Source organism: Lissotriton helveticus, chromosome 2_1, assembly GCF_964261635.1.
Source record: "Lissotriton helveticus chromosome 2_1, aLisHel1.1, whole genome shotgun sequence".
In the NCBI taxonomy this organism is placed as follows: Eukaryota; Metazoa; Chordata; class Amphibia; order Caudata; family Salamandridae; genus Lissotriton; species Lissotriton helveticus.
In genome coordinates, this window is record NC_136059.1 from 1,875,358,445 (window position 1) to 1,875,384,901 (window position 26,457).

At 42.7% G+C, this 26,457-nt stretch overlaps 1 protein-coding gene across 5 annotated transcripts in view; it reads right to left on the reverse strand.

The window, feature by feature from the left end:
- Positions 1-2,309: 2,309 nt before the first annotated feature.
- LOC144818914 (malate synthase-like) overlaps positions 2,310-26,457 on the reverse strand; it is a 388,110-nt gene continuing 363,962 nt past the window's right edge. For 2 of the 5 annotated variants that reach the window (XM_078676791.1, XM_078676790.1), the window contains exons 14-15: positions 24,708-24,835; positions 6,122-6,912 (exon numbers count right to left, since the gene is read on the reverse strand). In XM_078676791.1, coding sequence (XP_078532917.1) covers positions 6,777-6,912; positions 24,708-24,835 — 264 coding nt within the window. In that variant the 3' untranslated portion in view covers positions 6,122-6,776. Of the gene's footprint in view, positions 3,718-3,824; positions 6,913-24,707; positions 24,836-26,457 lie in introns of those variants that run through there. The other 3 variants (XR_013607176.1, XR_013607175.1, XM_078676787.1) reach the window with 3 other exon arrangements.

Below are 26,457 nucleotides of genomic sequence, written 5' to 3' on the forward strand. Positions count from 1 at the left end.
TCTGTAAGTTATGGCGTCAGGCGATACCCCCCACATGGAGAGCTTGGTGGAACTCTGTGAGATACTTTAGGGATTTACATCAGAAGGTTAATGTATACAGAGAAAGAACTGAACTTGGATTATTTTGGAATCTGTTAGACCCTTTAGACCCTGATTAGATTGCTACATAGTGTTCAATGATTATACCTATTGGACAGCTCATGATGTATTGTGCGTGTGTTTCTCGCAAGAACATCAGCTGAGCTTGGACCCCCAAGTAACGAGCAGCAGGGGTGGATTAGACCGAGAGATTGCTTTAGCTACTGAGGTCATATGAGGACACATTTTTTTTTAAAAAAAAGACTGATTTGCATATGGCTGGGCCCAACTGGGGTGGTGTGGTGAGCAAAGAAACTATGGATTAAACCCAGATCTGTGCCTGTGGGTGAATGTTTGATTTGTTCAGCATTCCGTCCATCATTTGTTCTTTTTGCTTATATTATATATTAAATAATGTTTGTGTATTGCATTCTGACTTTTATGGCTGCTTTCTTTGGCTCAGCACACCCTCACTTGGCAATGCGCTCATTCTTGGGGAACGTGATGAAGAAGAGTGATGAGGAGGCAACGACTGGATTACTCATGGATAATCTTTAATACTCTGAAACGTGTTCTTCATTGTTACAGTCCACAAAATCTCCCACCCTCCTTTGGGGAGTGGATGCCGTCTAAGCTGAGGGTTTTCTTTAGTGATTTGCTTTGTTGCAGGAAGCTTTGCAGGGGATGGGGCATAAGTAGACTTTCTTCAAAAGGGAAATGATTATTTGAATAACTTCTTTATGTTTATATGCTTGCCAGGCCCTCTCTATCAGAGAGTTGGATCTCATTCTTGAGGACTATTATGAGAAAGAACTAGACCAGGAGTAATGAAGATTACTGTAAATGGTCCAGGTATTATTCTGAGTGGTGGATTACCAAATGCAGCTGTCTGGTCTGGATTGTGGGTGCGTATATGCTTCTCTCCTACATGCCCAAAATGTGTGCAGCAGAAGCCAGCATACAGTGTGCCTGTCAAGTGCAGTAGTGCAGTTACCTTGATTTGCAGTGAACGCCTATTACCAATGCACTGTTTCGCAATTGACTTACTAGCATACTCTATGCAAGCTGCATTACAGTCACACAATTTACAAAGCAGCTCCCAAAATGACAAGCTGGACACGCGCTCTTAACCAGAAGGTCAGTAACTGAGACACTGTTAATTAAACAATCGCAAGCACTTTTGGAGTACTGCAAGTGAACCCATGTCTGATTGTGGGGAGCTGTTTAATTTACACTTTCCATGTTGGCAGACTCATCAATGACCTTTGACATCAGTCCGCACAAAGCACTATAGTAGCATCTCATGGAACCTGAGGCCCAATGTCTTTCCATTTCTAAGCGCTAGTATGAAGCAGAAGGACATGGGCTTATGTTTAAACCCTATTGTCACCACTGCCATCTCTATTATCTATGCAATCTCTGGGCTTGGATTGTATCTGCCCTGGACTTTGATTATTCAGTCAACATATTTGATTTGATTACAGATATTGTCTCCCTAAGGGCTTGGAAATGAACATCTGTAGAGGCTTCAACTAGCGTGCTAAAGCATTAGCTTTCTGTGGGCTAATGTAGCTAACATTAGGTAGCCCTTGGTTTAAAAAACACTCTATTGTCTGGATGATGGGTGGAAACGTTGCTACACTGATGACCCTTTCAAGAACCCTATGGAGGGAGCCCTTCTTTTAAAGGAAAACCCAACCTCTTGTTGGTAGGACTCTTCAGGGCTGGACTGGGAACCCATAGCAGCCCTGGCAAATTTTTTCATATGGGGCATAGCGAACGAGCGAGCCTGACCACTACAACGGGGCTTGGGGGATTCTGCCCCCAAGAAAGTTTCGTGAAAAATTGCAAAAATGGTGCATTCTACAGCACATTTTTCGCTGTATTTTCAATTGTATTCGTTTTTAAATCATAGTAAATTATGGCCTTATAGTGCAAGATACAGCAAGATTTATTGGGGCTCTTCAATAATTCCTTCACTACCACCCTCCAACAGGGCCTCTCATCTCTTCAAAGCCCTTCTCCCACATGTATTTCAATTGTTTTATAATGCTTCTCATATTAGTGTAGTGTGTCGGAGCCCTTTCTGTCACACAAATATACAGAGACGATGAATCATATATGTGTAAATTAGTCTATAGCATGTCATCCATACTGGTAGGCATTTTTGAAGAGTGCTTGATCTGGGGAAGCACAAACTCAGGATTCAGAATGTAACACAGTGGTCAAGGTTGACTTTACAAATAAGTATTTATTTCTACCCAAACAAATCCTTTTTAGCAAAATTAGGATAATGAAAGACTGAGACAAAAAACATAACTTTCTAACCTATATTACGATTTTAAATTATGAACTGCACAGTAAAGGATCTCTGTGACAAAAGCAGTAACCCATTGAGCTATGCACATAAAATGCTGTTCTGTAATCTGCATAGTACACACCCTTTGCAGCAGTCATATTAACCCTTTATGTTACCTTAGATTAGTCAAAACTGCCACTGGACAAAACTCTGATCTCTCTCCAGCCGGTACATTAATCACCAGCGTTATCTTGGAACTTGTATTGTTGCCTGAAAACTGTTGGATATACAAGAAACTCTGCAGAGGGTGATTTTAGAACTGCTGCACTGCTACAAAACCAGTCTCCAGAAACAAAATGGCCCCCAGTAACAAAACCGGCCCTCCACGCTTCCAGCCTCCCAGGGAAACGTCTGATGCCCAGTACGGCCAGTCCAGCCTTGGGACTCTTTTAAGGGGCGTATGTCTGGGCATAGTTTCATTACCTTCAAAAGCTGCGTATAGAGGTTCATCTTTAAAATATACATGCAGCAGAATTGGCATTTAGGAAGAACAAAGTAGCAGTCATTTGATGAACAATATACACATGTGTAGGACAAAGGAACTGAATGTTAATTTAAATTAGTGTTTTTTTGTTTTATTTCCTCTCCACCGAAGGAATGTCACAAAACTTACATTAGTAAAAGAATTTGTTCCCTTGAGAATGATTTCAACAAAAGCTAAAACATAGCCTCAAAAGTACATACTATCTATAAAAACTCATATAGTCACAGAGGTGAAATAATTAACATATTTATTAGACTCAATTAAAGATTAAAAACAATTCATTAACATGCCTATACAAATTGTAGTACCTGATTGAATTATAAAAGAAAATAGGGAAACGATAACACATGTATTGTGACCTGCACAATAAGAAAGACAGACAAAGATTTGTAAAACACACAATTGGTAAAATACAATTGGTACATTTAAAACTGCCAATTATTCACACCTATGTTTTACCACTTTAACTTTTTAGATATAAACATTGGTGGTGGAGGCTTAAATTGTACTGAACAAAAGCGTCGACGCGTTTCGGTGGTTTGGAGTAAATGTAGTCCACCTTTATCAAGACATTCTTTAGTTGTCTGTCGAAATGGAGGGTCTGTGCAATTTCCCTATTTCCCTATTGCTTTGTATCCTACGAGATGTTGCGGTTCTCTGTGAAGCGACGTTATGGCATAATTTTTGTTCAGATGCTCCTTATTAAAAGGGTTTTTGGTGACAATCCTCCTGTTGGAATAGCTTGGCCGACGTCTCATAGATTTGTATGGGAGGAACAAAGATGGAGATCCCGCTGCTGTAGGTTGCTCGTCGTTAGTATTGAATCCCTATCATCAGCGGGAGCACTTGGCTATCGGAGACAACCTGGTCCCGATAGCAGTGGAGTTCACAATTTTTTTAAAAAATAACAATAGCTCAACGGAGTTTGAATTGAAAGCCTCTCTAATTCAGGCACACCATAACCCATACAAAGTGCAGCACTCCAGTTTACTGTAAGATATCCACATTTGGAGAGACTAACGACGAGCAACCTACAGCAGCGGGATCTCCATCTTTGTTCCTCCCATACAAATCTATGAGACGTCGGCCAAGCTATTCCAACAGGAGGATTGTCACCAAAAACCATTTTAATAAGGAACATCTGAACAAAAATTATGCCATAACGTCGCTTCATAGAGAACCGCAACATCTCGTAGGATACAAAGCAATAGGGAAATTGCACAGACCCTCCATTTCGACAGACAACTAAAGAATGTCTTGATAAAGGTGGACTACATTTACTCCAAACCACCGACACGCGTCGACGCTTTTGTTCAGTACAATTTAAGCCTCCACCACCAATGTTTATATCTAAAAAGTTAAAGTGGTAAAACATAGGTGTGAATAATTGGCAGTTTTAAATGTACCAATTGTGTGTTTTACAAATCTTTGTCTGTCTTTCTTATTGTGCAGGTCACAATACATGTGTTATCGTTTTCCTATTTTCTTTTATAATTCAATCAGGTACTACAATTTGTATAGGCATGTTAATGAATTGTTTTTAATCTTTAATTGAGTCTAATAAATATGTTAATTCTTTCACCTGTGTGACTATATGAGTTTTTATAGATAGTATGTACTTTTGAGGCTATGTTTTAGCTTTTGTTGAAATCATTCTCAAGGGAACAAATTATTTTACTGGCTGGATAACCTCACTTCCCTTGATTGTACCAAGGGGTTCCTCTCTCTTTTTTTAAACAAAACTTACATTTCCTTCTAATTTGGCGGACTACATGTTTAAGCTACCAATGGAAAATTAAAAAAAGCATTTCAACTTTTACCACTTTAGGTACCATTTATTAGGTGGTACTTCCTTATTAGCAAACGTGTCAAAAAGAGGATTTCGAAAAGGGATTCTATTACAAGAGCGGTAGTTCAATTATAACTTATTTTTCTTTACTGGATACTCTAGAAGCATATAGAAAATAAAGGTAGCATAACAAGTTATTTTTTGAAAGAAAGAAACGTGGCAACTACAAACATACACTAGCACAACCAAGTTAACCCACTAGTCCTTCATAGTCCATAACCTTACAGAAAGCATGCCATCATCATGCTAAATAGCCCTGCCTTGAAAAGTACTTCTACTTCCTTGCTGCTAGAACAGACATTGCGTCAGATCAGGCAGCATAAAGCAACCCTGCCCCTATTGACTTTGTTCTGGATGGCTCAGGTTTGGTATCGTCAAGCTTATGAGATCTCAGTAGATTATTCCAGGCTTCATCTTTTATTTCCTTGCATCTTTCACAATCCTTTAAAAAATCCATTCGATTTGTTCGTGCAAGGTCATCTGCAGTTGAGGGTATTGATGGGTTCATGACATCCTGCAGTGTCCTAGACTTTTCATAAAAGGCGTTTCTCGAGTATCAGGGATTCTTGAGCGCAGTCCGCTATAGCAAGTTAGGAATACTCATGGTCAGTCTGGGTTAGCTGGTGAGTGGAGCAACAGAACGATCCTTTGCGGGTCCTCCAGTGCAAGTGGTACATTTTCTGGTTGGCCTATGTTTCTGCTGGCAAAGTTTACAGGACGATTAATGCATATTGGTCAGCCATTTTTGGCAGGTCATATTCTACTGAATGGAGAACCTATTGGTAAACATTTCTTGGTATGTAGGGCATTGCGGTCTATCCACCTTAAGGCTCCTCTTTGCCCCAGATATCTTTTTTTATTGATTAGTAGATTTTCTCTTGCAGTGGTGAGATAACATTAATTTGTATTTAAAGAACTTGCAGGGAAACTAACAATGTTTCTGTGTCTGATCTCTTTCAGGAGAGTCTAAGATATTAAAGCTTTGGATGCAAATAACGAATCTTTTTCCACACAGGGTATATTTTACATCTCAAGCAGGACTAAGACTATGTCACATTTTTTTTTAACCCTCCCTTTATGGACTGTGCTATGTTGTGTGTTGTTCAAAGTTTAGGACTTTATGAAGAGTCGACTGATACCTTTCACCCTCCTTCGGCCTCTGAGTTGCTAACATCTGTGAAAGACCCTTACCTCCTGATCATCTCTTCTGCTTCAGCCAGGTGGGTTAAATGGATCATGAGGGAAGGAATGGTAGAAACATCTAACTTGGTTCCCCTTCCGCTAGGGGCCATTCCTTCTAGAGTCTTGTCTCATCAGGATACCTGAAGGACATCATGAAAGTGGCTGACTTGTCGCAGGAATCGAGTTTTAAAAAGTACAATTTCCAACCTATTGTTCAAGTCTCTTACTGCATTGTAGATACGTTTTAAAGATGTTACAATTGAGCCTCCATTCTTGCAGTGGAGTGTTAAATCTCCCTCACTATTGTGACAGGAAGTTTGGATTCTGTTAAAGACATGGAGGCGAAGATTATTCTCCCCTTCTCCTCCCTTTTTTTATTTTGTGTATTCTTCTGACCTGTAGCACAAGAGAAGTGTTCAGTTTTTGTTGGTAAACTTCAAAGGCGATGTTCTCCTTTGGTGATTGCTGGGTGCTGAAAAAGAGATAACGCTCCTGATTTTATTCAACGGGTTTGGTTCAGACTGAGGCTGCAGGAAAGGAAGTGGAAGTGCCCTCTGAGGCAGGGCTATTTATACAGAGGCTGATGATGGTTTAAGGCCGTCTGAGAGGAAATGGACTATGAAGAACAAGGGTACTAACCTTGGTTATGCTATTGTATGTTTGTAGCTCCTATGTTTCTGCTTTTTGTATTTAAAATAAAAAGTTATAATGCACAGTTATGTTCTCTTTGTTGCTTAAGTATTCAGTAAAGAAAAATCAGCCATGATCTTTGCCCCTGTGTCTGTAATAGAATTCAACACTCTTGTCACAACAGTGAGGAATCTTTATATTGGTGTATAATGGCTGCTCTTCAGAAAGGTATGATCCAGATTTAAGTATGTGGTGATGAACTCAGGAAAGTCCCTCTTCTGCACGACTTCCAAGAACATGTCAGTGGCTGTTTGCAGTCTACGGCGGTCTCTGTGAAGAAATGGCACAAATCATTTTATTGATTGAGACTGGAATACATGAGCAAAAAGCCATGTCAGGTGATAAGAAAACAAATGAAGCCATTTATCAATGCTATTGATGTTTCTCTGAAATAACCAAACACATCACCACAAGTCAACCTGGAACATTTCCTGTTGTGGGGATAGACTGATTTAAACTTCAGTTTACATTGGTGCACAAACAAAAAATATTGTTTTTTCAAAAGAAAACTTTGCAGAGCAAGGGCATAGACAGACTGACACACTGAACACTAATTTACTGATCTGTGATGCTTTATTCTAAGGATTTAGGGTGTCTTTTTTTATCTTCCAAGTAATTCTCGAGGGAGATGCTGAACATAAGGGAAATAACACCAAAATTGATACCACATGAAAGGAGGTGATAATTTGATTGGCAGCTTTAAGCAATTCTGCACAACACTGTTCTCAAACGTGGATGCAGTAGTACTACTGTTCCTGGGGATCCAGGAAACAGACCTAATGCTCCTCCATTCCAGGCAGTGCACACAGGAAGAACAGCAGCAAACATCAAACGGGAACACTATAAAGTGGAGACATGCCTTTAAGTGCGCTTACCTCTCAATGTGGTTTTGTATACTACAGAGCAAGGGATCCTGCTACATAGCTGCAACTGGATTGAATCTTCTCCATTGACTAATCTGAGTGGCAAATGGCCTGAGTGGATTAATTTATGGGGAACTCTCTCAAATTGGAGAAGGATCCACAGGATTCATATCCTCCAGTATAGCATGCGTATGACAGAGGAAATCCAGCCAGTGGTTTCTCCTCTGTATTTCCTCCGGAAATGTTGGATTTTCAGTAACCACCAAACTCAAAATCAGACCATAAGACTTGTCTCTTTTTTTACAACTTATTTCTGATTCAAAAGGGCTTTGTTCTCTGCCAGCCCCCTTTCAAAAACAGGTTAGGATAGGTGATCGAACCTTGCCCTATCACTTCTTTCTAGATGAAACCAGCTGTGTTAAAACATCACAAAAAACAGTTCCATATTCCTAGACACCTGCAGGTCTGCAACTGAAGCAAGGAGAGCAAGCAGTTTCCCAACGCTCAATGTATGCACACCTGAACTGCTTTTCAAGCCCAAACGCACCAGCATCCTCACATCAATTTAAACTCGAACACTCAAACTAGGTTGGTCAAAATCCTAGTACTCACCCTCGACTCAGCGTTCAAATCAGATTCATAGTCCGTGCATCCCCATACCCCCTCACCCTGTGGTATATAAATAAATAATACCGGATCTATTTTTGAATGAATGAATGAATAACAGATAGCTCAATAAAATAAGAGTCAAGATTCGAGGTAGTAGGAGTTTCTGCAGGTTTATTACAGCATAAGGACAGGATCGGGACAACCTGCATAGGATGACCCAGCAGCTGCTGGGGCCGGGTCTGGGATGAGCGCGCTAACTTTTAATAACAATACATTGACTTATATACATAGCGCAAACACATAGCATTACATTGCAGTAGGCGTAGCAGTGGGTGGAGCAGAAGGCGTGACGCGTAGCAGTCGCGAGAGATAACAGTAAAAAGAGGTGTAACTGGGCGTATACATAGACATGTGGTGCAAACGTAACAGAATATGTCATGAATGGGCGGAAACTTTGGAGGGGGCTACCTAAGGAGCCGGGACCTCTAACCTAATGGTGCGCGAAAACTGGCAATGACGTGTTACTAGGAGAAACTGGGGGCTACGAACTCTGTGCTAGGAGCAGAGACTAGAGTCTGGAGGGTCGGAGCGACATGTACCTAAACCCTATCTAGTATCTGATGTTTAGGGAACATGTTGATATAAACTAGGAGTCATGAGGGGAAAAGCTAACTTGATTCTAAGACTGGACCATGCATTATTCTACAGGTAGTGCGTGATGAAGAATATTAAATGACCATTAATACAGTATTTCTCTAACGTGGAGCCGAATAGGCTAGACAATGACGGAAATTATTGATGCAGTTCAGTAACTTAGGAATGCAGAAGAGGAGGACTGAACTGATAGCTGGAACTATAACATACTTTTGGCAGACTCAAAGGCAGAACCAAGCTGCACCGGGCACTGCGAGGCAGGGAGTAAGTGAAGGGTCGAGGATACAGGTGGGGGCTGGATCGCTCCTCAGCGAGGCTTTCAGGAGACAGGAGCTGAATCTGATGTCCGGGCCCTGTTGAGGCCTGGAAACGGGGACTTTATAATGGAATAACGTGCACACTGAGAAACGTGGCAACGTAACTTTACATAGGCCTGATATTCGTAGTATTCACGAGGACTGGAAACTAACATACTAAAGGTGGACACAACTGGAATTGCGTCATCAATCGGACATGGGGAATAACATATGCATATTAGTCATGCACACGTAACATATGATGGATGAGGCGTAGGGACACAGAACATGGCAAAATTTACTTTTCCACATTCCCTCCTTGTCACTACGTTTCCATCAGGAAACATCAATTTTCATGATACCATCTATCATTTCATACAGTACCATTTGCTCGTCTCGAATTGTCTTGGAACGGGATTTAGAACGGGGCTTGGGACTAGGAATACAAGAGGTAGCACACATGCCGCAAATCGCAGGGCCACATTGTATACAGAGGCAGCAGCTAAATATGATCGCTACTGCAATACCTAGAAAGGACAGGACTTTCCATCCCCATGCGGAAATTATATTCCAGAACCAACCGGACCATGTCCAGGTGCCCGGATCTTGGTGTAACAGATGGGCAATTTTATGGAGTCTGGTTATAGCTGAGTAAACAGACGGCGCGTTATTTGGAATGAAAATGCAGCAACTAGATCCGATGACTCTACAGGCCCCGCCCCTATCGGCCAGTATGACGTCAAGGACGAGACGATTTTGCAAAACGACAAATCTCATAGCAGATTGTTCTTCGGTTAGGTTACCTAGAGCAGAGGCAGTCTCATTTACTACAGCTTCAAGGGTTCTTGTTAACCTACGGATCAGTTTACTATTCTGGACAGGTCCTACAAAGAAGAAGAAACCTTTATTGAAATCTGTATACTGTTCTAGAGTAGTTTCAGTATAATCGACAATTGGGGACTCCCTTCTATGTCTAATGTGTACTAGATGTGTGTTTCGGTGATAATCAGATGGGGCTAGGAAAACAGGTGGTAGTAGGAAAGCAATGTAACAGGTTCCCTCCCAATCGAGGGGCAGACGGACATATGCAGTTTGACCACAAATAAAATAAGAATGACGTGAAGCTTTGAAAACAGATTTCCCACTGTCACTGTACTGGATAACAGTAGTACATTCACTATGACCTACATGTATTGAACCATAACTACGGACACATAATTCGCCTTTGACAGGTAGTACTGAAATAGCGGGTAAGTCTGGAGTAGTATCAGACTGAACATTCAGGACCATGAAATTCGACGAATAATTACCTAAATTATACACTTCATTTTCTAGATCTAAACCTGTTCTGTGGGGGAGACCTTGCTTGTCTGGGAAACATGTACTGTTAAGAAAAGACATATCTGTTGAGGACGACGTTAACGTGGACCATGCTCCACACGAACCATTGTGTGAGAATGGATAAGGAAACAGTGGCAGAACTCCCTTCGGTGTTTGGAAAGGGGGGAGTCGACCACACACCCAACAATTAGTGGCATTGCTGGTCTGGTGTGAATAATGTAACATACGGATAAATGTGTTGTTGCGCATAGCGAGGCGGTATGAATATTCGTGAGGAGGCAGATCACTAAACGTGTGCTCTACTGTAGTATTAGCAGACATATTTACATGAGGAACTGGAAAATACAGATAGAACGCATAGCTGGTGCAGGAAATCATTATGCTGATGAATAATACGAAACTCAGAAAAACGATACATTGAATTGAACTTCGACTGACTCTCTCACTATGGGGGTCTATTTTATACATGTCAGAAACAGTCTAACCGTTTCACCTAGGGGAGGACTTATACAATCAAACTGACTGACTTATTTTACTAGACCTGAGCTTTAACTTATACTCCTGCTGCGGAGTTTTCTCTAACAAGGGAGGGGTTGTAATAATGTCTTTTGCGGGACAGTCCTTTAAAACAATGTCTTGACAGTTTTTAAAATCCTGGGAATCCTGGGAAATGTTCTTGGAGACGGGTTTCAATCCATTGAAAAGTTTTACATGAGAAAGATGGACCCACCCCTTCCTGCCTTCCAACTTGACGGCAGTACGGGTGGTCAAGAGGACCTGACGTGGCTCCTTCCAACGTGGTTCCAGCGGACTTGATCTGTCAAAATTTCTGATCATCACCAAGGAGCCTGGAACGATCTCGTGCGGTGCCACCTCGGTATTGTCTGGAAATGCGGCGGCAACCTGTGAACGACATGAGTTGAGGGCAGACATCAAGGAAGCTAGGTAATCTGTCAGCATATTACATGAAACATCGGTAATACTTCGGGGTCTAGGAGTACCCCACATGTTAGGGGGGCGGCCGAAAACGACCTCATACGGGGACAGACCTGATCTGGAATGTGCGACCATGCGCATATAAAACAGAGCGACTGGCAGAGCTACTAGCCAGTCCACACCTTTTTCTTTACAAACTTTGGCAATACGGATTTTCAGAGTCTGATTATGTCTCTCGACCAGACCGGCTGCTTCAGGATGGCGTACACAATGAAACTTCCACTGGTACCCTAACAAAAGGGAAACATGCTTCATGAGTTCAGATGAGAATGGCTGGCCGTTATCAGAATATACGACTCTAGGGAGTCCATACCTAGGGAAAAATTCACGAACCAACTGTTTGGCAGTGGTCGCGGCTGTGTAATCTGGGACTGGATATGCTTCTGTCCACCTGGACAAAGCGCATACAACTACAAGGACATACTTGAAACCTCGACATCGCTCCATCTGAATATAATCCATCTGGAGGACCTCAAAAGGGTGGTCAGGGGGCTGGAAACCACCTTGTTCCACCGGGACACTTTTACCTGGATTAAACTGACAACATATCATACAGGTACGGACTTTCTGCTTGGCTGCAGCTCGTAAATGCTTATTGAACCAAATATTCTGGATACTGTCTAACATAGCTTTTTCTCCTAAATGTGCTGGACTATGTGCGGTATTGATAATGACTTGAACCATAGAATCGGGGAGAAACCATGTGGCTCTACCCTTCGTTAACCATCCTTGATCTGTCTGGACCCCTCCTTGTTCAGACCATTTCTTGATTTCATCGGGGGTAGCATGTAACTGTATATCTATGACGTCTTGTGTAGGGTCCTTAACTGTCATGCATGTAGTCGGATCTGGAGTATGTGTCATGTTAACTGGAATGTCTGGAGTCTGTGCTGTAAGCTTGGCTGTGCGATCTGCTAGATCATTACCTTGGGAAATAATGTCTGTAACTTTCGTATGTGCTTTGCATTTCATGATAGCAATGGATATCGGTAAATGTATGGCATCTAACAGGGCTTGGATAAGGAGACCATGCTGAATCTTGGTTCCATGAGAAGTCATGAAACCTCTCTCCTGCCAGAGCACTCCGAAGTCGTGTACAACTCCGAATGCGTAACGTGAATCTGTGTAAACATTAACTTTCAGGTTCTTGGCGTGTATACAGGCTTGTGTCAGAGCGACTAGCTCTGCTGCTTGAGCGGACAGGGTATCAATACGGTGTGTTTCAATAACTTCGGTGTCAGTAGTCACTGCATACGCGGCGACTAGTTCTCCTGTACTAGTTCTCATACATGAACCATCCACATAAAGTGTCAGGTCAGGATCTTGTAACGGAATGTCTGTCAGGTCTTGTCTTGGCTTTGTCGTAATGTTAATTACTTCCACACAGTCATGTGGGTCAGAATTTGAACTAACTGATGGTAACAGTGTAGCAGGATTCAGGACGTTGCAGCGTCTAATTTCTATGTGTGGCTGGAACAGTGTCAATTCATAACCTGTTAAACGTGCAATTGTCAAGTGCTGAGTTTGTGTTCGGTTTAAAAGAACTTCTACGGAGTGTGGAACTTGTACTGTCAGGGAATGTCCTAAAACTATGGAATCACTTTGTCTGATAGCTAGTGCTGTAGCTGCAACTGACTTGAGGCACACAGGCAACGCCTGGGCGACTGGATCTAATGTGCTAGAAAAATAAGCACAGGGCTTGTATTGTCCTGCTTGATCTTGTGTGAGAACAGATAATGCTGTACCTTCACGTTCAGTAACGAAAAGTGTAAAAGGCTTACTGTAGTTCGGTGTAGCTAGAACTGGAGCTTGGCATAGGGCTTTCTTTAACTCATTGAAACTAAGTGTATGTTCAGATGTCCAAGGGAGGACAGTCAATACGGCTGCCTCCTGTGTCGTTAACTGTATCAGTGGCTTGGCTAGAAATGCATACTGGGGAATCCATTGTCTACAATAAGAAGTAAGGCCGATAAAGGCACGTACCTCCTTCTGGGTTCTGGGCTGGGGAAGACTCGCTATTAACTGGATACGGTCGGGTGTCAACTGCCTACCCCTCTTGGACAGCAAGTGTCCTAAGTATACCACTTGCTGAACACAGAATTGAAGCTTCGAAGGTGACACCTTGTGCCCCATCTCGGCTAGAAAATACAGAACTGTAAGGGATGCTCGCTCGCAAGCACGTTCAGAACGGGCTGTGATCAGTAGATCATCGACATACTGGAGCAGGGCAGTGTCAGTTGGCATGTGAATATTGTCTAGTTGTCTCTTAAGTGCTTGACTGTAAATACTAGGACTTTCTGTGAAACCTTGAGGAGCGCGTGTGAACATATAGCTCCTTCCATTTAAACAAAATCCGAAAAGAAACTGGCTGTCTGGATGAATTGGAACACTGAAAAATGCATTCTTGAGGTCTATGACAGTGAAAAACATGGCTTCGGAATCAATGGCTGTTAACAGGGAAGAGATATCTGGGACAACTGGGTACTGAGGAATAATACATTTATTAAGCTCTCGTAAATCAATCACTAATCGATATACTGGGGGTGCATTTGGATCAGTACGTTTCATGACTGGAATGATCGGAGAATTGCATACATTGGAGTCAGTTTCTACAACTACTCCTTGAGCCATGAGCTCGTCAATAATTTTGGATAAGGCTGCTACAGCCTCAGGTGGCAATCTGTACTGTCTGATTCGGGGTAACACTACACCTGGTTTGAGAGTCACACGATGGGGTGTGATTTGCATATAACCTACATCAGTTGGACCTTGCGCCCATAAGTGCTGTGGAACATTAGACAATCTTGAATCAAAATCTCGTAATACATAGTGACCCTTAAAGTCACGTAGGAACAATCGTATTCCCTCTGGGGAACAGCATATAACTGCACCTAATTCTTTCAGTGTCTTAATGCCTAATAGATTTTCTGGACATGACTTAGTAAGTAACAGATCAGTAGTACGGGACAATGGACCTACTTCTAGAGAAACTGGCTTTGATATCTCGTTAACTATTGGCTTTCCTGAAAATCCAAGGGAAACATTTCTTGAGCCTGAGAGCGGAGCCCCTGGAACTTCGGCATGACTAATTGTGGTCCTACTTGCCCCTGTATCAATCAAAAACTTTCTGTCTTTCCCTAATACTTGACTGTGGACATAGGGACCTTCTTGATCTACAGGTATCTCGATGAGAGGCAAGCCTACCTCCCTCTCTAGGCTGTTTCATGAATATGGCTGGTACTCTGGATACTCGGACTGTGCATACTGGTACATTTGCGATGTAACGTGCTGTGTTGCAGCAATAGGCTGCGGTACTGTAACTGTCTGTGGTGCATTCTGTGACTGAGGAATCTGTGAAACTTGTTCTTGTCTCGGCGGACGTGGTCTTTCTTTAGTCTTACCAGTAGCTATGTTATGTTTCAGAACTGCACACTCGTTTATAAAATGACCTGGCTGTTTACAATAATTGCAGTTCCCTTTAACGGGAGCTGCAGGATGACTGGCTTGATTCGGACCCCTCTTCTGACTGTCTTGAGGAACAGATTGTGCAACTAGCACTTTCATTTTCGTATCTTTCATACGTTTTCTTTCGTGTTCTTGCTCTTCTCTGATTCTATTCTGGTGATACTGGAGCATCTGGAGCATCTGGGACGGAGTATTTGCTTGCCAGGTGCTTTCGACTTTCAAAACTCGATTTTTAATTTGTGGACTTGAATTCTCGACTAATTTAGTAACGAAAAGGTGAGGGTATGACTCACTACTTGTCTTGAGACCACTATTAATACTGAAACATTTTTCAAATCTAGAATAAAAATCACTAATATCTTCGTCTTGTTTCTGTTTACAGGCTGAGATTGCATCCCAGTCTTCTTTTCTCGTTGTCAATAATCTGGGTAAAACTTGAATCAATAATTCTGGTAATTCCTTACATTTATCTCCAAGACCGGTACCTGGTACTCGTGCCTTGTCTTCAGCTTCTAGAGCTGCCCAATCGATCTTTTTCTCTCCCACCTCCCATTCTTTTTCCTTTAGCTTTTCATACACCCCTGCGGGTAACAGGACCTTTAACATTTTAATGATATCTGGGTAAGTGTATTCTCCCATACGGAGCATGTCTTTTAATTCTCTATGGAACCCGGCTGGATCTTTGTCATGACAGGGAATTAATTTCTTCATTTCAAGAAGTTCCATCTTTGAAATCGGAGTGTATACAAACACTCGTTGCATTTCGCCACCCGTCCCTCTGACTGGGTGGACTTCTCGTAACGGATTCTGTCTGTCTATGTAAAATGATTTATTTTCTGGAGGTGAGACATGAACAAAATGCGGGTTCAAGAACGTTCTATATTTGTGGCGCTGTTCTAGAATTACACTAATTAAATCGGTACCTAGACCTCTCCATTTGTACTGGAGTAACTCGTTCAGAACATCATGTAACGGACCTGGATCAGAGTGTTGACCCTCATACAGAGTAATGAGGTGCTGAATCATATACATACCCACCAGTCGTTGCTCGGCTGGGGGCAGTTTCAGAAACATTTGTGCCACTATTTCGTCTGGAAAAGTGGTAGAATCAGTAATCCATCGGACTGCTGATCGGGCTAGTTCTTGTTCATGCATGGTACTTAACTCACTATAACCGATTCGTGATTTCAGGATATGATCGGTAGCTTGGAATACTTGTTCTAGAGAACCTTGTTCTGGTGCTGGATGATGAAAAATAGACTTGGGTTCTAGGCGTAAATGGCGATCCGGAAATCTAGATTTTCCTACATACGCTATTCTGGCGGAATTCTCGTCTTCCTCTTCAGGATCAGAGATACTTTCTTTCTCGCTTACTTGTGCTGCTTTACGCTGGTCGTGTAACCTTATTATTTCTTTACGAATTTTCTTGTACATACTCTCCATGGCACCGACGGTCTTGTGCTTACCCTCGGCTATATTATCACTCCACTTTGTCAGGATTCTCATTTCGGCGGGATCTTTAGACGGGTAATCTTGTTCTCTTATTAGACAATTGATCAGGAACTTTAATATCATGAGCTGAATCTCGGCTTTCCTTTGAGACATAATCTCGCCAATACTTTCTGGATCATCCCCTGTACGGATGAAACGATATATTCTGTCTAGATCTTCTTTCATATTCGGTAAGGTGACTAGATACTCGGTCACTCTCCTTACACGTAAGGAATATAAAACCATATTATATTCGCCTGGAACTGGATCATAGACACATTCGTTAAGGGTTTGCCTGATTTCTGTAACAGACTGATGTTTGGGCGTGCGCTGTAACGCTTGAGCATGTAATTCGAGTAATGTTGAACGCTTGTGTGGCGGCGGGGTTTGAGGAAGACCTCCTCCTGCGGCCCCTAGACTAGAATCGTCGACTGACATTCTTCGTGGCGGAGCGGGAAGTTGAAACGCTGGCTGGACCGGGGGTACCGTAGCAGGTACTCCGGTGTCTGGAAGAGCGGGAAGTGCCTGATTTACAGGGACTGGCGGAGCGCGAACAGGATTTGCATATTCTGGGACTGTGTCGTCCAAATAGGACGAAATAAAAATATCAGCTGCGGTCGGTTTGTGACGTAGCTTGGTCGGAACTAATGGTGGCGGGAAATTACTAGATGCCTCTGGGGTCGCTTTTGGCAAACCTTCGGCAAGAAGAGGATACATACCCTTAATGAGGGCATGCCTCTGTCTGTCTGACTGTTCGGCTTTGACTTGTTCACCTATCTCGATTAATTCTCTTTCTTGGGCTCGTTCTTGGGATTCTCTACTTAACTCTGACTTTCTGACTTCCTTTTCGGTTCTTCTATGCGCTTCTTTACGCCATAACTCGATGGCATCTTTCTGTGACTGTCTGGCTTTCTTTTTCCATAATGCTTCTTCTACTCGCATGATGCATTCGGCATCCCATGTACCCGATACGGGCCATCTATACTTTTCTTCTAACTGTTTGGTATACTCTACCCATAAATCTAGATACAATATGGCGCTTATGCCATGTTTCTGATACATAAAGTGACCTGGACTGTCCCTAGGCGGGACAGGAACTGCTGCTTCCAGCAGACCCTTTCTAGTTTTTAACTGACGTAACTTGGAAAATATAGGCATGACTGAACTGTAATCTGGACACAATACAATATACAATGAAAACACGAAATCACATCACACTCATACCACAACATTAAAATACATGAAGAACATTATAAATAACAGTTGGAACAGAATATTACCTGAAATACTGAGAACAGAAATAGAACAGATTTTCTCGAGAACGGAACAGACTAGAGTTACTGGATGCACTGCTGTAACAGTACGGAACATACCGGTCCCATAAAGGGACGCATCAAGACCCGTATCCACCTAGGTGAACACTTCGTTTGTGAGTCTGGGCACCACCAACCCACGGACCAGGAGTCAATTTAGATTGGTCCTGTCTAGATACTACCCCAGCAATGGTACTCACCGGGCAGCACGGAACGGAAGGCCTCGGACTGGACTGGACGACGGACGACGAACTTCGGACTTCAGTTACAGGTGGGCCTCCGGATACCTCGGACCTTGGACTCTCGGCTTGGGCTCTGGTCGGGACTCGCCGCGTTCCTCCACCGTCTCGTTTGGATGCTGGACCGCCTCCTCCGTCTCCTCCGTGGGCCTGAGGGATACTTGGAGCAGAAATATCTGCCAGTGCACGGTATGGTTCCGTCACGACTGCAGAGGGTCAGGGGGTTGGCGTGGCTTCACCGACGCGTGGGGAAAGGGCAAGTCCCTGTTCGGGCGCCATTATGTGGTATATAAATAAATAATACCGGATCTATTTTTGAATGAATGAATGAATAACAGATAGCTCAATAAAATAAGAGTCAAGATTCGAGGTAGTAGGAGTTTCTGCAGGTTTATTACAGCATAAGGACAGGATCGGGACAACCTGCATAGGATGACCCAGCAGCTGCTGGGGCCGGGTCTGGGATGAGCGCGCTAACTTTTAATAACAATACATTGACTTATATACATAGCGCAAACACATAGCATTACATTGCAGTAGGCGTAGCAGTGGGTGGAGCAGAAGGCGTGACGCGTAGCAGTCGCGAGAGATAACAGTAAAAAGAGGTGTAACTGGGCGTATACATAGACATGTGGTGCAAACGTAACAGAATATGTCATGAATGGGCGGAAACTTTGGAGGGGGCTACCTAAGGAGCCGGGACCTCTAACCTAATGGTGCGCGAAAACTGGCAATGACGTGTTACTAGGAGAAACTGGGGGCTACGAACTCTGTGCTAGGAGCAGAGACTAGAGTCTGGAGGGTCGGAGCGACATGTACCTAAACCCTATCTAGTATCTGATGTTTAGGGAACATGTTGATATAAACTAGGAGTCATGAGGGGAAAAGCTAACTTGATTCTAAGACTGGACCATGCATTATTCTACAGGTAGTGCGTGATGAAGAATATTAAATGACCATTAATACAGTATTTCTCTAACGTGGAGCCGAATAGGCTAGACAATGACGGAAATTATTGATGCAGTTCAGTAACTTAGGAATGCAGAAGAGGAGGACTGAACTGATAGCTGGAACTATAACATACTTTTGGCAGACTCAAAGGCAGAACCAAGCTGCACCGGGCACTGCGAGGCAGGGAGTAAGTGAAGGGTCGAGGATACAGGTGGGGGCTGGATCGCTCCTCAGCGAGGCTTTCAGGAGACAGGAGCTGAATCTGATGTCCGGGCCCTGTTGAGGCCTGGAAACGGGGACTTTATAATGGAATAACGTGCACACTGAGAAACGTGGCAACGTAACTTTACATAGGCCTGATATTCGTAGTATTCACGAGGACTGGAAACTAACATACTAAAGGTGGACACAACTGGAATTGCGTCATCAATCGGACATGGGGAATAACATATGCATATTAGTCATGCACACGTAACATATGATGGATGAGGCGTAGGGACACAGAACATGGCAAAATTTACTTTTCCACAACCCTCCCACTGGACATACTGCATACCAATCTTCCCCAAAATATAGTAGTGGGAGCTACCACCAGCTTCCAGCTTGACTACACCACTAGGTAACAAGATGAAAAGAAGCACTGGCTCTCCTAATTTATTTATTTATTTTATTTAGAGAGTATTATATAGCACGAACGTGACCCTTGGGTATCAGAGCGCTTCACAGATACAAATACATGATGTAGAGATATAATTCGCATAACATTACCAAATAGTGAGTGAGGTAGGTAAGTATAGAGCTATATAGTAACCATTTCCCTTGATAAGAGGTAGGTTAGGTATAAGTCTAAAGTATAGAGCTATATAGTAAACATATACATACACATGATGTAGAGATATAATTCGCATAACATTACCATATAGTGAGTGAGGTAGGTAAGTATAGAGCTATATAGTATACATTTCCCCTTGATAAGAGGTAGGTTAGGTATAAGTCTAAAGTATAGAGCTATATAGTAAACATTTTCCGCTGATAAGAGGTAGGTTAGGTATAAGTCTATAAGGAACATATCCTAGCATATGTACAATGGATTTGTAAAGAATAGTCTAGCGTTTGACATCGGGGTTACACCTTTCTATATATTTTCAGACTGCGTCTACCAGGTTACTCTACTAGTCTACTCTAATAAAATGCACCCAGATGTTCACTGCAATCATGCAACAAAACCTACTTCTGATACTTTGGACAGACTGCAGCTCAAAAGGATGCAAATGTTTTGCAGTCATAAATTCCACCAATTGAAGTTGTAGTCTTCTAGCCTTTAGTACAAAGCCAACAACCATCTACATTGAAGCCAATTGCCTTGCCTGCTGTGAAAAGAATTTCACTAAGTTAATAAATTCACAGAATGTAGTTAAATGCTAACTAAATGTTTATGTACACTTAACACATAGTATTTTTATCTTGCACAATGAATGCAGGAAGGAAGGAACATAATCATGAAAGTAAATTGACATATGATATACCAGCTGTGAAATTTAGAGTAGTACCAGAAAAGCAGGGAAGTTTCTACTCAGGTCCCTTTACATTAGTGTCACCTTCTTTGAAGAAGCTGGCCTTGTTAGAGGAGCAGAGAACTCTTCTGGAAGAATGCTTCTCAGCATTCATCTTCGTAATTACGATGTTTAGGAGTTAACTCGGCTGAGCTTGAGATTTCCTGATGCCCACTCTTAAGTAAAAGGTGGGAGACTATCCCAGGTAGGGACGTTTATGTATGGTTACTCAAACTTTTGGAAAGTCTCAGCAATCAAGAGTTGGGTGTTGCTTAGAACTCTTAGTTATAGTTAGGCCAAAGATATCAACATTCTTCAGAGCTGAAAATGACTTCCATAAGTCTGCTTCATGCTGTAGCCCAGCAGCCTATGAACCATGGGGTACTACTGCTCACTGCACCAGAGAACATCTGATCTTGATCAAAGTGTAAGCGTATTTCCAAAGTTGCAGGGGACAACTCTGATAGAGGTCAGGTATGTGTGCCTGCCACCCCTGCTGAGAGAGAACCTCTGTGTCACCAAGACCAGACCATCGCAGGCCACCACTTGCTCATGTAACAATACATGCACACAGAATCATAGATTCGGATGATCCTGTCTAATTCCTCCTGTGCTGCTCTTTTTTGTGCCTAGAGACCATGAGGAACAATAACAGCACAGACTCAACCATGCGGGTCACAAGCGAAAAACTCACGATGGCACAATGCACATTGTTGTCCATCTCCTTGGACATTATCCAGGCTAATGTCCTCCACCCTCTCTATATAATATCTAGCATTCACTACTTATTTCTACCCATTCATAATGCGTTCAAAATCAAGAGGTCACTGCTACTAAAGATCCTATGGTGAGGAATAAAAGACACACCTCCTTCACACTTAGTCACCAGGCACTACTCCTACATTGGATCAAAGTGCTGTCCTGCAAGTCTATTCAAGCAAAGATCTTTACCATTTTATTGGTAGCCTCAATGTGAGTCTCTAGTCGAGTTCACCAGTACCTCTTTGTGGTTAGCTGACATCAGGCTATTGAGTAAAAGACTCCATGTTCTACATGGTTACCCCTAGTGAAACGTCTCTAATTCCTGCATATATTTTCCAGTGCTGGCACCAGTTGTGATGCAACCTCATATAGGCAATGATGGCATGAGCTAGCCACAACCATTTTCTAGGTCACAAAGGACAGATGTGAGAGACTGTTCTTCCTGACTTTCTTGGTTGTATGTCAGAAGATCATGGGTAAGACATAGACATGTTAAAATACTTCAGCCTTAATATTATGTACAAAAATTTCATGAAAGTATGCAAACAGAGGTAAGTATATATTTATTATTTTGAATTCCACGAACACGTACCTTGAAGATATGCATTGTGTCAAGATAAACATACAGAGTTAAGTATAATAAACCAATACTTGCCTGGGAGTTTAAAGATTATAACTACATGGTGTCCTAAATGGAGCAGGGATGTGTTTAGGGATGTGGTTCGAGTTCATCAGCATTCACATGAGCGAGTCCCATCTTAGAGGTTCATCACTCTTGACTAAGTGGAAAAGGAAGTGCCTACAAATCTGTTGTTCCCCTTTCCCACCTCAATTTCGTCCCCTCAAATGAGTAAGGTTAAAGCAATGCCATGGACCCAAAATGGAATCTAGGAACGAAGACCAAGGACAGTTAAAAGCCATAGATGCAGGACAGAACACCTGTGGATCAACCGAGGCTGACCGGGCTAAGCGTAAACCTCAGAGAGACATTTAACTAGAAATCTGGGATAAAGGCTTGATCACATACAATTCCCTCTAGCTAGAGTTTGGCACAGCCAGGCTCCCAATCTGATAGCCACTCACTGACATAAATCTCACCATATTTCTCCACCATTAAACTGCTAGCATGTCCTACCTGAACAGTGCTGACAGTCCACACTATTTTTATGCATCACAGTGATAAGCGGGATTCTCTCTGCTAGAGGTAACCCACAAAAAGCACCACATGTGGTCATTTCCCCAGCTCTGAGTGAACTCTCTTCTACTCCCTTCTTAGGACCCACTGGTCCTTTGATACCTGCCTGTTCTTCTTGTCCTCAGGCTTGCCTAAGACATTCCAGGGAAATCAGTGAATCTTAAAGTGAACAGACTAGACAGAGATCAAATGGGAGACATATGTGCTGAAGAAAACTGCAGACATTGTCCTTGATGTAGCTTTGTCACAGCATTTCTCTTTACAGACTGGGCAAAAAAGTACTAAAAGTATTTGGCCTCTGGCAGATGAACCAACTCTTGCAGTACATGTATTCAACATTTGCCAGGAGGGCTTCCTCTGAACTTCAGAATTTAAAAAGAAATGAGTAAATGACTGATTTGGTAATACTAAGTAGCTTAGGATGCAGACACACACATTGCTGACACCCTAAGACATTGCTCCCAATGAAATAGTTAATTAAGTCCTAGGTATATGCGTATTAGTTGCCATTAGGGCAACTTACCAATTATGAGAGGAACACTGGACAGTCAGGTATCACTTAGTTTGTTCATTCCACAACACACTTCCTGGTCTTCCATAAAAAGGAGATTTAGAGTCTGATTCGGACAGTAATGGGACTTCTGCCATTACATGATGCAAGTCCATTCTAGGAATGTATCCGGTATTCCGCACGTGTTTAGGATGCATGCATTCCGAACGCCATCTTTTGTACGAACTTGTCTTTAGGACGCATTTGTTCAGCAAGCAAGTTGTTTTAACAACTTGCCTAAGGGGGGTGCTGGATGTGGAATAGTTTAAATTACTATTCCAACTCAATCTGCGCAACAGTAGGGAAGGTGTTGGACTTTAAATCCAACACCATTCCATCAATACGTCTCCTAAAAGCAAGTTGTTGTTCGTTCTATTGTCGGCGCTGTGTTAGCACAGCATGATTCTGGCTTCGTCCGAAAGAACGTATCCCCAATCTAGCCATCTCTGTCCTCGAACAGCCTAATGAACAGCAGTGAAATGCATCTTTCCCGTTGGTGGGGCTAACAGCTTTGCATCAGAAACAAGCATCACGCATTGGTGAGGCTGTCAAAAATGGTGCCCAATTTCGTCGTGCTGGTCAATGGCCATTTTTACCACCATGACAATCTTGCACACAAAGTCCTGCAGATGTTACTGATGTGTTGGAGGAAAATTCGCAGCACTTAAGACATAGTTGTAATCTTGTAACTGAAACAGTGCACTCTCCAGTACCTGTTTATAAGGCTGCAATTCTACCAAGCTGGTTGGTATCACAACATTTTTCCCCAAGACGGCTCTCATCATGTGAGCATGAGACATTTCAGGAGATGATGGAGGATTTAGTATGTAAAAGAGGAATCCTTGCTCCTGTGGTGGGAATATTTAAATTTGCAAGACCCGCCTCCCCCAATGTGTTAGAGGGGTTTCTTTTACTACATCGATGAGCGGCAGTACAGCCATTATACCCTAAATGAGGCCCTTAGCCTGCTGGCCTAGGTGATTCCCCTTCATCCTAGAGACCTGGGCTCTAATGCAGCTTCACCATGTTGACTAAACAGTAAGCATTTCTGGGCACACCACTTAACCTTCCTGTGCCTCAGATTGTAAATTTGCAATGTGATGTGTTATATACAAACTAATTGTGTTATATATTATTCCAATTGGATTTTCCCACTGTTCTACCTCCCATCTCTGTTTCTTTAATGTGGTTACCAGCGAATTCTCCACGCATTGCTATTTTGTGTACAGCACATCATGTTTCAGTCATACTCCACCTCCAATCAAAAAATGTCTGTAAAGCGCTTTGCTGTTCCCTGGGGTAGGTTTGTACTGCACACCTAAGATAAGACAGTGAAAATCACCATGCCCTTTACAGACTGTAAATCATCAACATCACTTGTCCAAGACAGGGGATTGGAATACGTAAATACATCAAAAGGCAAAAAAGGAAATATTTTCAAAGCACGGGAGGTTTGGCCTTCTCAGCTTTTGACAGTGTAAACCTAGCCCATGTAAGCATGTGAGCCTGGGCAACCGAGAGACCTGTCAGTGGCCTGACCAAGCATTATTTACCATTGACAGACAAGGCTTGCCCATCACTTAGTCACTCTCATTCTGCTACCTCAGCAGCACATGTTGTAACCCATGATGTCTGCCTGACAGTTGTCCACACAACACTATTACGAAGCCGCCTTATCTAATACAGTGGTAACTTTCCATAATCCTATAATTATCTTCTATTGTATATAAAAATATCAAAGTTATGATACCGAAGTTGATAAAAACAGAATGTGGTTTGAGACCTACTGGTCTGAGGAGGTGTACAGATCCTGAAGCTCTTGCTCCACTTCCTGAGACAGGCTTTGCACAAGGCTTCTAGTGACAGTCCTCTCGTCATCCTCCAACTTAACTCCATGGCGAATCCACTGCCAAACCTGTGACAGGAAAAAGAACATTCACCTTCCTCAACATAGAACACAATATTTTCTAAATAGAGGCAATACAATTCCAAAAGACAAGCCCAAGTATGCTGCATTGAGGGCCCACTCAACAAAGTGAACCCAATGTTATCCCTTTTGTTAATGGAGTGGTGCGGAAAAACATACAGGGCTGGCATTCTGTATCATCCATGCTCTTTCTTCCTGCCTCCCTTTGATTTGATTTCTTGGGCATTCTTAACAACATGAGGAGAGCTACCGCCATACTGTGCCACCTAGCATCATGGCATGATAGGCAGTGGCGGCTGGTGATTTTTTAAAGTGGTAGGGCGTCATACCTGCCAGACATTCACCAATTTTATTCAACATTTGGCTCACTCATATTCACTCCCTCTCATATTTACTCGCTCACTCTTAAATCACATTCTCTCACTCATTCTCACTCCAACTCTTACTCATGCACAAATGTTCTCATACTCACTTACAAAAACACAAACACTCCTTCACACTCACTGACTCTCTGCCCTGGTGCAAATGCTTTGATAGATACATTCCTGACTCACTTCTTCTCACAATATTCCAATCACTCGCTCATTCTAACACACTCATACTCCGTCACTCTTTCCCACGTACTCACTTTCACTTGTTACTTACACATTCTGCACCTCATTTCAATGGGCTGTGGGTCAGCATTTAATGATGCGGCTCATTACAGCTGAATGCACCTTTAATCCACCTACCGCCGTAGCGCACTTTCTTAAGTAGAGTTTTCTGGGAGACGAAAGTGATCAGGTTATTCTGAACAGGTGCCACCTTCATTGACTTAGACCCGGCCCGATTGACGTCCCTTCAGAACACCACAGTAGTTGAAATGTCATGCAAAATTCGTTGTCATTTGTCACAATAATGCAATGTAGCAACACCTCACGGAAATAGTGATAGAAAGGTCTCTCACATGATAACACCGGGGCATGATGAATGCTAACAATCTGACTTCTTCTCGAGGAGAGAAAGTGCGTCACTGGAGGAAGCAGCCAGCCACGCGCATATCTCAAGGTTAATATTACAATCCCCAAGTTCATGTCCTCCAATCAACCCCTTCATGAGTTAATTTTGCCCCTTCTGTTTTCATGAAAAGCTAAACTTTCTTTCAAAACCATTCGTTTTACCCTTCAACTCCTTTATTCTGTGCCATCCACATTTACCCCTTGTTTGTGTCAATGCACTCCTCTTACAACCAGCCGTCCCCAGTACCAAACCGCTAGTTTCACATACCTGCTTTGAACATGAATACTAGTCCATCACCCTCATATTTGTTACCGTAAATGTTTGTGCACCCCTTGAACCACCCCCATATAACCACTGCTTCTCAGAACCACACCTGCTGATTAGCGTAGCCAGTCACGGCCGGCATTACGGGCGGGTGGGGTGGGGGTTGGAAATGGGGTCGCGATGACCTGAGGGGAGGAGGGGGGAGGCGGGAGGGGTTTGGAAACAAAATCAAATATATATATAAAATAAAATAAAGTAAACTTACGGTCCGGAGACTCCGTCCCGACTCCCGCTGTCCTGGTTTTCAAGTCCTGCAGCACGTCATCAGGAAGGCAGAGCGGCAGGCA